Source organism: Pundamilia nyererei, unplaced genomic scaffold (genome assembly GCF_000239375.1).
Source record: "Pundamilia nyererei isolate P.nyererei 1_Seehausen unplaced genomic scaffold, PunNye1.0 scaffold00071, whole genome shotgun sequence".
NCBI lineage: Eukaryota > Metazoa > Chordata > Actinopteri > Cichliformes > Cichlidae > Pundamilia > Pundamilia nyererei.
Window position 1 is genome coordinate 1,849,319 of NW_005187472.1, and position 12,999 is coordinate 1,862,317.

At 37.8% G+C, this 12,999-nt stretch overlaps 1 protein-coding gene across 1 annotated transcript in view; it reads left to right on the plus strand.

Annotated features, from left to right (window-relative positions):
• The window catches only part of tfpia (tissue factor pathway inhibitor a), a 44,130-nt gene extending 33,230 nt beyond the window's left edge, over positions 1-10,900 (plus strand). The window contains exons 3-7 of the mRNA XM_005736869.1: positions 5,306-5,482; positions 6,484-6,537; positions 7,187-7,261; positions 10,186-10,353; positions 10,750-10,900. Coding sequence (XP_005736926.1) covers positions 5,306-5,482; positions 6,484-6,537; positions 7,187-7,261; positions 10,186-10,353; positions 10,750-10,838 — 563 coding nt within the window. The 3' untranslated portion in view covers positions 10,839-10,900. The remainder of the gene's footprint in view (positions 1-5,305; positions 5,483-6,483; positions 6,538-7,186; positions 7,262-10,185; positions 10,354-10,749) is intronic.
• The last annotated feature ends 2,099 nt before the right edge of the window (positions 10,901-12,999 follow it).

A 12,999-nucleotide genomic window follows, 5' to 3' on the forward strand; every position in this document is an offset into this window, starting at 1 on the left:
AACAGCGCCATGTGAAGAGAGAGGCTGGCACAGTGGTGTGGCTCTGGATTCCAGGCTGACTACAGGTGAGGTTGTGGGAGCATAAATGTAAAAGCACATCCAATTAGGTGGCCCAATAGATGTATGTAATATCAGTTTCATGTACTAGAGTTACATCAGCTGCCCTGATTCTGTACCTCTACAAGTAGTCTTTTGTTTTCCCTAATCTGAAGGGTTTCCAATGAACCAGTAACCACAACGATGAGCATGACTGTGATTAGTTCCCATCTAATTTGGGTTTCGTATGTTTCAATTAGAAGCTTCAATGTGGAGTTAAGGGAAATAAAACATATGCAGTAAGCAAAAATGCCAAACAATTTCTAGTTAGAGCTTCTTATTTAATTTCTTTATACCAGTGAATTAATATATTGAAGCAGCCCTACAGTTGGTGAGGGAAATTCCCCACTGAAATCCATCCATTTAGTCTTATGGGAAACTGTTATGAGCCTTTCCACTGTTCACTGAGTCGGTCGGCCTGAGTCACTGGCAGATGAATTGCTAATGAAAAGAAAATGTTTTCAATAATAATTAGTTGCATTCTTGCTTAACTAACAGGCATGTGCAATTTTAGAAAGTAATTCGAGCCTTCCAATTATTGAGTTTTTTGACATTCTTTTTTTCTGCTGAGATAAGACAGACACTCATATAATTTTCTTCTCCTCGCAGCTCAGCCTGCAAGTGCTGACCTTTATCAGTGCTTATAGGCTGGAAGCTGCATTTATTTATTACTTTTCAATCACAAAAATAGCATAATGACAATTTAATCAGAAGCATATCGCAATATATATTGAATGAAAAAGTTGCTGTTGAGATCTGTGTCTGTCATTATCAACTGGAATTCACAGGCTTCAATTATTTTTCCACCCTGAGTTTGTTTATTTTTCTTTATTTACTCTTCCATTACAGATCAGCTGTCTTTTCTTTCCACATGAGGCTTCACTGAGACTGTGTAAGCACAATAAAGACCTTTCAAAATACGGTGACGTGTACTGACAAAAAAAAATATGAAGGAAGAAGCAGAAAGAAAGTAAATGAGCAAGCGAAGAGATAAAGAAGCGATGGGCTGATCTGAAAGGTAGTCTAAATATTCAGCTCGTCCCATCAAAAGAGTCATTGTACATTGTTCCAAAATCTCATCTGTCCCCTCGTTCTGCAGATAACATTTAGGCAAAATATGAAAACATACATGTTTTTCTTTTTTTCTCCACACGTAATCCAGCTCAGCCCTCAGAATCTTTCACGGCTATCTTAAATATTAAAGTGTGCTTTGCTGAATGATGGGATGCTCTGTATGATTCATACCCAGTATTTGAGAAAAAAAATAAAAATAAAAAGCTGACCGATAATTCTCAAAACACAAATCATCTCTGCCACCTTCACGGCTTTAATAGAGAATTGTGCATTTGAATTATTCATCGCTGCTTTGCTCTGGTGAGTACGCAAGCCTGGCCCTTTGGCACAACTCTTTGCCCAAGCTTTTAAGTCAAAGTCACCTCATGAAATATATTTAGATGTTACAATGATAGCTTTTTAATCACAGTCAGCCTTCAGTGGAGAGTGATTATTCAAAGACTTAACAGATAAACCGAACAGACAGTGTGCGGCTTTAAGATATCACTTGGCAACCATATTAGTCCTCAGATGCTTGACCACAGTGACTTTAGACAGGTAGCAGCATTTATTTACGCACAGGTCAGAAGTCCCAGCAGAATTCTCATTTGGCTTCGAACAAGAGTGATTGATTTTGTGTTTTCTTGGCTTGTTAGCCAGTAAATCACACTCTCTGGGCGGCTAATTGTCGCAGTCTTGATGGAAACCAGTGATGGTTCAGTCTGTCCATTTAACTGTTGTTGGGCAAAAGTATTACAAAGAGTGCTGAAGTTTTTAAGCTCAGACTGTTTGTTTTACTTTAGCTGTGCAATTATGTTTCCACGCAGCTAAAATATCACTTGAAGTAAACATTTATAAGCATACAGCTGAATACTAATGGATCAGTAGTGTGCTGATGACATGGCGTGCTTCCACCGATATAACTACTGATAACTTTATGGATTGGTCATCAGGGTGCTTGGTTAAGGTCAGGGAAAGACCAGAGGAGAAACAAACAAAGCTCACGTTACTTGAGAAACAAAGCGTTATTTTCTTTTGTTTAAAACCACAGTCCGTTCGTAACCTTAGCCAAAGTTGATTCTGTCCATCTAGACCATAGGTGTCAAACTCTGGCCAAATTTGGCCCGCAGCCTAATTACATTTGGCCCGTGTAGCCATGCCAAATTACTATTAGAGCTGGCCTACTGGTATTATACAGCTAATATATATATTGTTTAGTATTAAGCTTTGCTTGTTCCATATTCAGTTTTTCAGCAAAACGTGTTATAGTCCATAAGAAAAGATTCATTCTTATATCTGGAGGAATAAATATATTTCAATAAATATTAATGTTAGCCAGCAACTTTGTTCCAGTTTTGAATTTTGGCCCACAGTGTATTTGAGTTTGACACCCCTGATCTAGACGTAGCGTGGGAAAAACGTTTCTCGTCCAAGAGACTTCTTCAGTCTCCAAAGTGTTTTCGTTGCCTAACCTGAACCATAGATTGGTATTGTGAGCTGAGTGACCACCATCCACTCAGACCACCTTGATGCAGTTCATCATTGCAACTTCATTATTAAAACAAACAAACATGTCTCTGCATACATGGATAAAATCTTGCCTGGTTATCTACTAGACTCACAGGAAGCAGGCAGGCTGATGGTTCCCAGATTGCACCAAACGTACTGGAAAAACAGTTTGATGTAAATTCTTAGAGATTGGATCGACTTGTTTTTGTAATTGAGGTTTACTAACTGAAATGAAAGTGCCACGATCAAATTTGTTTACAATCTTTTGCTGAAACATGTCATTTTTTTGTCCATTCTTTAGACAGTGCAGTTACATTTCAGCTTTTGGATAAGCTTTGCACAGGGTTCTTTTAAGTTAATAACAATATAATATAGTTTGCTTTTCACATATTCTAACCTATTAAAATCCTTCTCCAGGTTGTTGTGTTGCTATTCAAGTAACACGAACACAAAATCTGATCTGAACATCCTAGTGTGTGACTAAAGTACCATTCAAACAGTGTCTTCACCGGTCCATGTAATGAACACATTCGACTGTTTTGTGCATAATTTACTCAGAAAATTAGTCTGGCATATTAAGTATGTTTTTGGAGACTGTGAGATCTCCACTAGAATGTAAAACAATAATTTGTGGGTTTGATGACAGCAGATGTTTGCACTTATCAATCCACTGATGTGAGGCTTAAGATGTTTACTTAATTTCTTTCACTGCCTTAACAATCTTTGGAATAAATATTCATTGAATAAAATGCACCACAAGTGTCATTTTAGATGTGAGGATAAAGATAATGATTACACTTTGATGATTATGCTTTTGCACCACGACAGGCATTTAGAGGATCCCATTACAATTTGATGTAATTGCAGAAGTATTTTAATAAGTGAATCACACACACACACACACACACACACACACACACACACACACACACACACACACACACACACACACACTGTGTGTCATGGACTGAATGACTGAGGGGGCTTAGAGGCACATGTTCTACTCTGTGAAGAGCCACGCTGATCAGTATATTGACAGCTTGTCGAGTTGCACCTGTATTAGTTGACAATGCCTGTCTAATGCAAGCAGTGCATTTCATAGTATAGCCATGATTGGATTTCAGACTGAAATCAAGCTTTAGTCTGTTGCTTGTAATGATTTGAAGTTTTGTGACGGCTCATTCAGTTAATCAGCAGGGTTCCCACATCCTCCCATCTCTGCAGTGGTCCATACTGCAGATGTTGGGAATTTCAGATTAAAGACATGGTGACTGCTGAGTGCATGCATAAGCATCCTTAGCTGGATTACCGAGTAATAAGCTTTCAGTTAAAGGCATAAAGCATAAAACAAATCTGAGATACTGTGAGTAAAAAAAGACACAGACGCAGATTCAGAATTTAGATGAGCATCTAACTGTAGCTCAGAGGTGTAAGACCCTGGGCTCAGTACTCCGACACTCGAGGGTGATATTATACGCAACAAAAAGTGGAGAAGGGTAGAGCTGAAGTAAGAAGTAGAAAAGATATGATAGAAAAAGCAGAGCCTTGGCAGGAGGAGGGAATGTGGGTCACCAGGGACAAGGGAACATAAGGAAGTTCTTGCTGGAAATGTTGACTCTTTGCCTTCTGTTGGATTGTATCTGAAACTTGACTGGAGAAGAAATGTCACTGTACCACTGGGGAGGCAAAAAGTGGGACAGACTGCCCGGTGATTGCAAAGTGCTTCATGGCATGCAGTCAATTTACTGCACCTTGTACCGCGTACTGTTTTGAATAGGTTTATCTTCCCTCCCTGTGTCTTTGGTGTTGTGCCTGCTCCTTTTTTCTGTTTGGCAATTCTCATAAAGACATGTTTAATTGGATAGCACTGAACTTTTCTGCTCAAGGCCTTGCTTCGTACGCATATAAGGAAAAAGCCATCACTGGCTTTATCGGATGGTATTGCATACTTTTGAAAATAATTTGCCACTCAATTAAACTACATTCATAGCAAATGAAAACCCAACTGAAGCAGCAAAGTTAATTGTGTTTCTTTTTAGTTTCAGTTGGCTTTTTTTTTTTTTTTTTTTTTTAAGGAAATCAATTTCAGAGTCATTGAAGCTTTATGTTCTGAATAAAAATGAAAGAAACTGAAGTACCATTGATCCTACCAAACAAAGTGATGGTGGCTCTATATGTTATGGAATACTGAACACAGTTTGGCTCTTCTGTGGGACTTTCTTTAATGAAGAATGAACGAATGAAGTTTCATTGTCATGCATTTTATATTTCAGATAGGAGTCAAATATGGAACAAAACTATGGACTTTCATGACTCAGAAAATGAACTGAAATGTCCAAAACCATTTTTAAGAGCTTGAAAAAAAAAAAAAGGTGTCTCACGTATTTAAACCCTAGTGGGGTTTGTCCGTCGAGAGGCGGTTGCTGACCTACTATTAATCATGTGTGCTGTCACATGATCCAAGGTGTGAAAAAAGGTGTATGTCGTTACACCAGAGGGTTTGGGTGAAACCTCTGTGACACCTTGCCTCACCCTATCATACGACATATTAAAGTCATATGCTATTATTATTACTATTTAGCAGCAAATTAATAATTACACGTTTCAAGAGAATTTATTGTAACTCTTCCCTCTTTTACTTTCTTAGATAAGAAGAACCCATGTCATTTACCCCAGGCTCCCGGTCCCTGTCGAGGGCTCGTGTCACGCTTCTTCTTTGACAGCTCGAGTCAGGAGTGCAAGCAGTTCTATTATGGAGGATGTTTTGGCAATGCCAACAATTTCAGGACCATGGCTGAGTGTCAGGCAAAGTGTCTAAATCCAGGTAGGGATGCACTTGCATTCACTAATGCAGTTCACTGACTGTTGTTTTGAAGCGTTCTCTGATTTCTTCCATAGTCATATCTGCTTTTGATGAAGTCCTACATGAGGACCCAAAGATCACAGCCTTTCATTACAGCTTAATGGTCTTTATCCTTTGTATACAGAGAGTTCTCTAATCTTTTCATAATGTTAGAATCTGTAAAAAATTGTATATCAGCACATTATTTTAAGCATGTTATATGTTGTCTTTGTACCGATTTTGATTAAACACATGGTTTGAATAACTTGTAAATCATTTGGATTTTGTGTATATTTTACACACAATAGCTTTCTTTTATTGGAAACATGGCCAGTTGCTGTGCATCAACAGAAAACCCATTTCAGTGAGGTGACATAATCAGAATAATTCTACCTCTGAAAATTAATTTTGTGATGACTTTTAGCTGACCGTGAAATCACATTCCACCTTGATTTAGCATTTAAATGGTTTTAAAGTGACCAAAGCATACTCAATTATACCAGACTTTAGGCACAAGTCGTTTAAATATTGAAATTTTGAGGAAAATAACGAGCAAGTCGCTCGGCTGTGACCAGTTCTGCCAAAAGACCACGTTGTAGAGAGAATCGATTTTAATTCCACACAGACGAATGTTTAGTTTCATTTATAGACAAAATGTTTGCAAAACAACACCTTTTCCCAGCTGATGCTAATGTAATTAAACGTGCTTTAATTATGATTGATCAGGGGGATATAATTAAATTTGTTCCAACTATAGTAGGTCTTGATGCTCAATCATCCAGGTAAAAAAAATCCCCAAAGGTTGATTCTGTTCATCTGGATGTAGCGTTTTCAGGAGGAGAAACATCATGTCCAGATGAACAGAATCAACTTTTTGAGATAAATACAGCAGGACTGATGTTCTGTGGATGGCAGTCGAGACACATGTTCTCAGATGTTGCTTTTCTCTTTTGTCCGTGTCAATATGGTGAACCCTACCACAGCACCAGAATCTCCTTCTCCAAGAAAAGACGATGTTCAGCCAATCATCGAGACTGGTAAAGATGACTGTACACTGCACTCTGCCTATCTTCTTCTTCTTTCACCTGTTCCCTTTTAGTGTCATCACATCAGGTCATCTTCCTCCATCTCACCCTATCCCTAGCATCCTCCTCTGCCACACCAGCCTTCTGCATGTCCTCCTTTACCACATATCCACTATCTCCCACCTGCGCATATATTCAAACCATCTCAACATTGCCTTTCTCTGTAATATTCTGTGTCTTAAGTAACTGATAAATATAATTATTACTGATGGCATCATTCCCCTTGCAACTGGGATTTAAAAAAAAAGAAAAGAAAACGGTAAAAACCAGAATGAGATGGGCGATTGATGGAGGCATTCAGCCTATGTTGGCATGACTGGAAGCAGAAGGAAACAACATGTCCAAAAATCAGTAAATACTGCACAGATGGACAAATTGCTATTTAGTAATAAGTAGTTACATATGCATGTCATTAGTTAATTAAAGCTTTAGAGTACCAATTTTTAAATTTCATAAAGACGCAAGTAACCTAATTTCCTGTCGCAATTCTCTGTTTTATGCACAGGTGCAAAATTTGCATTAATGATCACAACTGAGTCTAGCAAAGGAAGCAAATTTATTCACTGACTGATTGATGGCTTCCCATATTGTTGTATTTCAGGAGAACAAAATGCAGGGGAACAAATTGCAAATGCACCGTTGGTGCAAGGGAATGACACAAATCCAGAGACAAACGGTAAGAAAATTCCACATTTTCAAGGAGAACTCAATGAGAAATCTTGGATGTAGCATTTAGAATTAAGGCTAATTTGATTTTATTCATGCAAATTGGTTGTTAGGTTACTATTCTTCATAACTCCATAAACACAGAGGCTACATTTCTGAGAACAGCCAGGATTTCACTCAATGTTAGTCTCATAAAGCCAAGTAACACGAGTCAAGAATGTGATATCAATAAAATCAGCCGGCTGTGTAGCTGATTGATGAAGTAAACTTGATCAGTGAGAAAACTGTGAAAAGCTCTGCGACTAAGATACAGTCAGACAATGAAGCACAAAGCTAGAAGCAGTACACGTAATTTTCATTTATTACACAGAGTATTAGACATGTGGGATAGATTAATGGTCACAAGGCATGATTAAATCACTCATCTTGTCCTCAGTCATTGTTGAATTCTGAAATATGCTCAGACCTGAAAGTAAGCAATTCCAAGCCATTTATTAACTAGAGCAGTTTGTGCTGCCAAAAACTTTTTTGTTATAAAAAGAAGAAAAGAAATTGTCAAGGTGCAGTGATGCATAGATGGTAGACAGCTTGCAGAATTGCTTTTGTTGTGAAAAGCAAAGGGCAGAAACAGAGTGCATCAGTGTCCTCTTCCCACAACTCGTTTGTTACTTTCCCACTCACTAATTTTCGGTGTATTCGCAGTGTGGGAGCATAAATCACAGCTGTCCTGTTGCAAGGCTGTTTTGTACAGCTTGCAGGAAAGAACTGGGAGACCCTGGCTCGTCTCCCATCGCCCTCAACTCATTCAAAGAGTTATAATTCTAAGAATTCAATTTCACTGTTGTCAAAAATATTGAGTAGAAGAGATTCAGGATAAGTTAGCCTCTGTAGTTCCACCATGGAATCAATCTTTTTCTTTTTGAGGGTAATTCTTTGATAAAAAAAACAAAACAAAACAAAAAACCCAAAGAACTCGTTGAGGTAATAAAGTGTCTCTGAGAAGTAAAGTTGGTATGAATGTTGATTTCAATTCATTAATCAGGTCTTTAAAAGACAGATTTAGAAAGTAGGTTTTGGTGATATTTGATGTCACAGTTCACTACTACGATGAACCGAGTTTGACTCTCAAAGTTACAAAAGCCAGAAATGAGCATGAGAGAATGTGGTGTGCATGCTGACGTCTGTCTGCCAAGCAGATGTTGCCATGTTGAAATCAAAGAAATCAAATCAAAGACTGACATCTTGTGGCTGCTCAGTGAAGCACACACTTTGTCTCTGTGGATCTCAGACTTTTTCAGGCATGAAACAGTTCTGGGCAGCTCCTCTGCCCAGAAAGTCATTAAAATCATCTCATCAATAACAATAATAAAAAAGGGAATATAAACTTGAAATTTAGCTAAATAAAATAAAACACAATAGCATCATGAAAACCCTTTATATATTTGCCAGGTTGCCTGCACCCAGTTATGTGCTGTGACTAGTTATAGTTTCTCTGTTACTGTAACATGACAAGTAACAGAAGACCACAGTTTTTCCAGCAAAGCATGTTTATAAAAAGCAGCTGTAGAACTCACTGAATTATCTAATTAATTATTTTTATCAAAGAGAATTTGCAATGCAAACAGTGGCATGACTGGCATGAAACAACACTTTGGGCACCTCACAGCTGTGTATGAGAACTCAAAAGTCAGTTTGATGGGAGCTTAAATGAGCTTTAATCTGCCAGCTCCAGAATACAAAGTCTGCGTGATGTGTGTTTGTGCCCATGTGGAAATATTGTTGCAGATAACTGATTCATAGGCAGTGCGTGGGTGTCATTTGTGCTGTGTTTTGCACACTCCCAGGAGCATCTTTTGTGTCCTACATGTGAGAAAGGACAATATGAACAATGCCCTGACCCGGTTCTACCAACATGATCTATTTATGTGTGAGAACTTGTCATACTATATTATGTTTGGAAGTTTAACACAGTGGTGGAATAATTCTTATATATTAACTGTTTGCCTAAAAGACTGAGGCTTTGTGGTGATTTAGGGGTTTGAATTCCTAGCCAGTATATCTGAGTTTGGGTTTCAGACCCAGTGTCAGAAGTTCTTGTTGTTAGGCTGATTTCATTACCAAATGAGTCATTTTTGAGTATTAGCTCTGATTATTATTATTTATTGTATAGAATTATTGCTTTTTCGTGTGTTTAATTCTCTCGGTGTAAGCAATTCCAGGCCATTCTTATCCTCTATCTTGTCTTTCTGTTTATTTATTTGTCCTGTAGTGTTCTCCTATATCCATCTTCATGCATAATGTGAGTCTCATCTCTGTGTTTAGGATAGGTCTTTGAGGTTTAAAGGTTATTGTTATTATTATTATTATTATTATTAATAATAATAATAATAATAATAATAATAATAATAATAATATTGTACGCTGAGATCATTTTAATTTTTGTCTTACCTGACCCTGGATTCTTAGCTGAGCCTAGCAAGCTAAATACTGAGATAAATGCTGAACTGTTAAGGTCACTGTTTGTCAGTGAAAATAAGTGTGCATCAGTAGTGAAAAAGAGTCATTGCTCATGGGTCTCCAGTCAGAATATGGAATATGGCCCTACTCTCACCCAGCAGAAAACTACAGAAAAAAACAAAGAGGATGGCTTACACAGCAACTTCCACTCTCAGAATCTGTTACTCCAAGACTCAGCCTGAATATGCCGGTCAAAATCAGTTTCAGGTGGATGAAGCCTAATGCAACAGTACACAAACAGGAATCATTCATCTTCCTCACCTTCAGGCTTGTGGTATCTTCAGCTTATGTCTTAGCTCTCTAATAAAACTAACATAGATCTAATTTAATCAAAGAATTATGTAACATTTTAAGGATGAAATGAAATAAAGTTGGCTGTTTGCCGTTTCTTGTGATTAACAGACTTCACTCTTTCAGAGCTGTGCTTCAGACCTGTGGACAAGGGGACATGTAGTGGTTCAGAGAGCAGATATGCATACATTCCAGAAAAAAAGCGATGCCAGTCATTTTCCTACAGCGGCTGTGGAGGGAATGAAAACAACTTCATAACCCGGAGACACTGCTTCCACAAATGCATCAGAAAGGGTAGGATTATTTTAAGAGATTCACTTTAATCCAATTCAGTTCAGTTTAGTTGATTTATATACTGCCAAATCACAACAGCAGTCACCTGAAGGCACTTATGTTGGTAATAAACCTACAATAATACAAAGAAAACCCCCAACAATCAAACATCCTCCTATGAGCAAGTACTTGGTGACAGTGGGAAGGAAAACCTCCCCTTTAACAGGAAGAAACCTCAAGCAGAACCAGGTTAAGACCCAGGATGACCCAAGGAAGACAGGACAATCTGGAACTGATCAGTTCCAAAGTTTGGCGTACCATGGCATGCTCATTCAGTTCATTTCTTTTTCATTTGTTGTCTTTAATTATTCCATTTTAAAAATCTAATATGAAGACATTTTGTGGTTTATGTTGCAGGTCATGGGAAGAGGATGATGATCCGAGTAAGGAGGAAAAACTTACACAACATTCTTAATTACTCAAGAAGAACACTCGACTCTGCGTGAGATTCTACTCTGCTGTCAGCTGTATTTATGCCAATATATGTTTTGTTTGGGCTTTTTTTTTTATTTTTGCATGTTTTTTTTTCTGCTCTGCAGCCAAGTCTGCCACAACCCCTTGACATCATTGGTCTGCCTCTGTGTTTATAGCAATATGATTTTCTTGACTTGTTGAAACATGTTTATTCATCTCAGGAATAATTTGAGCTTTATGTCATTTAAAAACTCTGTTAATTTTATTTTTGGTCAGACACATGAAAGTAATGCTGTGCTGCACTGTGCAGTTTGGAGTCATTGTTTAGAATCTGCATCTAAATGATGTTCATTAAATGAGATCATTAGAAGAAAAGACTGCGGGATCCCCCTGTGATCTAGATACTGGTGGCGGTAGAGGAGAATAAGCAGATGATGATGACGCTGATAGAGAATTTGGATCAAGCTCAAGGACAACCCACACTGGTGGACATGGGGAGGAGCAGGAGTAGATTACAATATGTTGTAATGGAACTATAGGAGAAGCTGGAGATGGAGAAGCAAGGATATCAACAAGAGGAATGTCACAGATTGGCTCTTTCTTACTGAAATCAAACACATTTTGAAATAAGGGGGGGGGGGGTCACTTTTTGAAGGAAAAAGTGTGACAAATGAAGCTAAAAGTGACACCAAAGAGGGATGACGTCCTTTCGTCCTAGATGAAGGTGAAGAATAATGATTGGACCCTGAAAAGAAACAAATGAGGGCAGACATTTCAGAGGATTTATTTTTTGAAAAGAAAAAAGCTTCATAAAAACAAACAGAGTTAGCCACTGAGAAATATCATAAAGAGCCTTGTCCTGTTTGCTTGTCTGTGTGCGTCCCTTTGCCGCTCACTGCTGCTGCCATGACCTTTAATAAAGAGCTGCCATACATGAATGAAACATATACTGAACAGCTATAGCGTATACATGATGATCATGTCTTTATGATGTCTTTTCAATAATAACTTGCTCAGAAAAGGGCAAGCATAGTATCAAAGAATAATATTTCTGCCTTTCATTATAAAACATTAAAATTTATGACCTTAGCAGCAGCCTGAGTGACATACAGAGACAGATGAGCTTTGATATCGCAGCAGGATAGTCGTGTTTTCGATTTACATCAGAATTTATGGAAAAAAATATAACATCTTACAAGCAGACTTTGAAATAATTGCTACACTGTGCTGCTGAGGACGGTGCTATCTGTTGGTGTCGTTGTACGTCAGGCAGCATCTCATATTCGTCTGTAGCACACTTGGCTTGGGATAACAGATCTTGTGTGAAAATGATTTTTTAATTACCTAAATTTGATTTTTAATGAATTAAACTTGTTATTCGCATTGTTTCTATGGCTTATTGACAAAAAACATTTGTTTGGCTGATGTTTATGCTCTGGGCACTAATGCTTTGCACTGCAGTTATTATATGTATACATATTTTATGTCTTTTTATTTTTACGATCAGATATTATCGTTTCGATATAAACTTCTCACTATAGCCTTAATACATCTAATGCATATTTACTGTGTATGTACAGCAGCTGATGCTATTCTACTGTGGTATTGGCATAGTTTCTCTTCAGTGTGAACGGCAGCATTAAAGTTGTGCACAATTCTTCGTCCAGAATTGAATTTTTTTTAAGCAACTCCACAATCAAGAAACCATCACAGCTGTAAATCATTGTGAACAGGATAATGACTGTATTGTTGTTTGTTGTTGATTTTTTTATGACTTTAAATCAATGTTTTCAAGCTTTGGAATGTTGTTGGTAAGAAAAGCCAGAAGGGGGCAGTGTTGTGTAAAGAAAGAAGTTTGTGAGCAGCAGACGAACAGTGCTGTTTACTGTACATGGCTGTAATGGATGGGACTGAAAGTTTATATAATACATTTCAACAATCCTATTGTGTTTCGTGTTTATTTACTCTCTTTCCATCTCTTTTAGTTTGAGTGACAAGTCCAGAGTTTTACACTGGAAAACACAGAATAGCAAAATGGCCTTCAGAACTCTAAATACGACAACAGAAATCGTTTAGAGTTGCAAGAATTGTCAACTGAACTATCAGCTTTATAACAACATAAAGCTGACAATTTACACCCTGCACAACAGTCCGTTATTGTTGTGCAGGGTGGGGGTGAATTTTTTTAAGCAT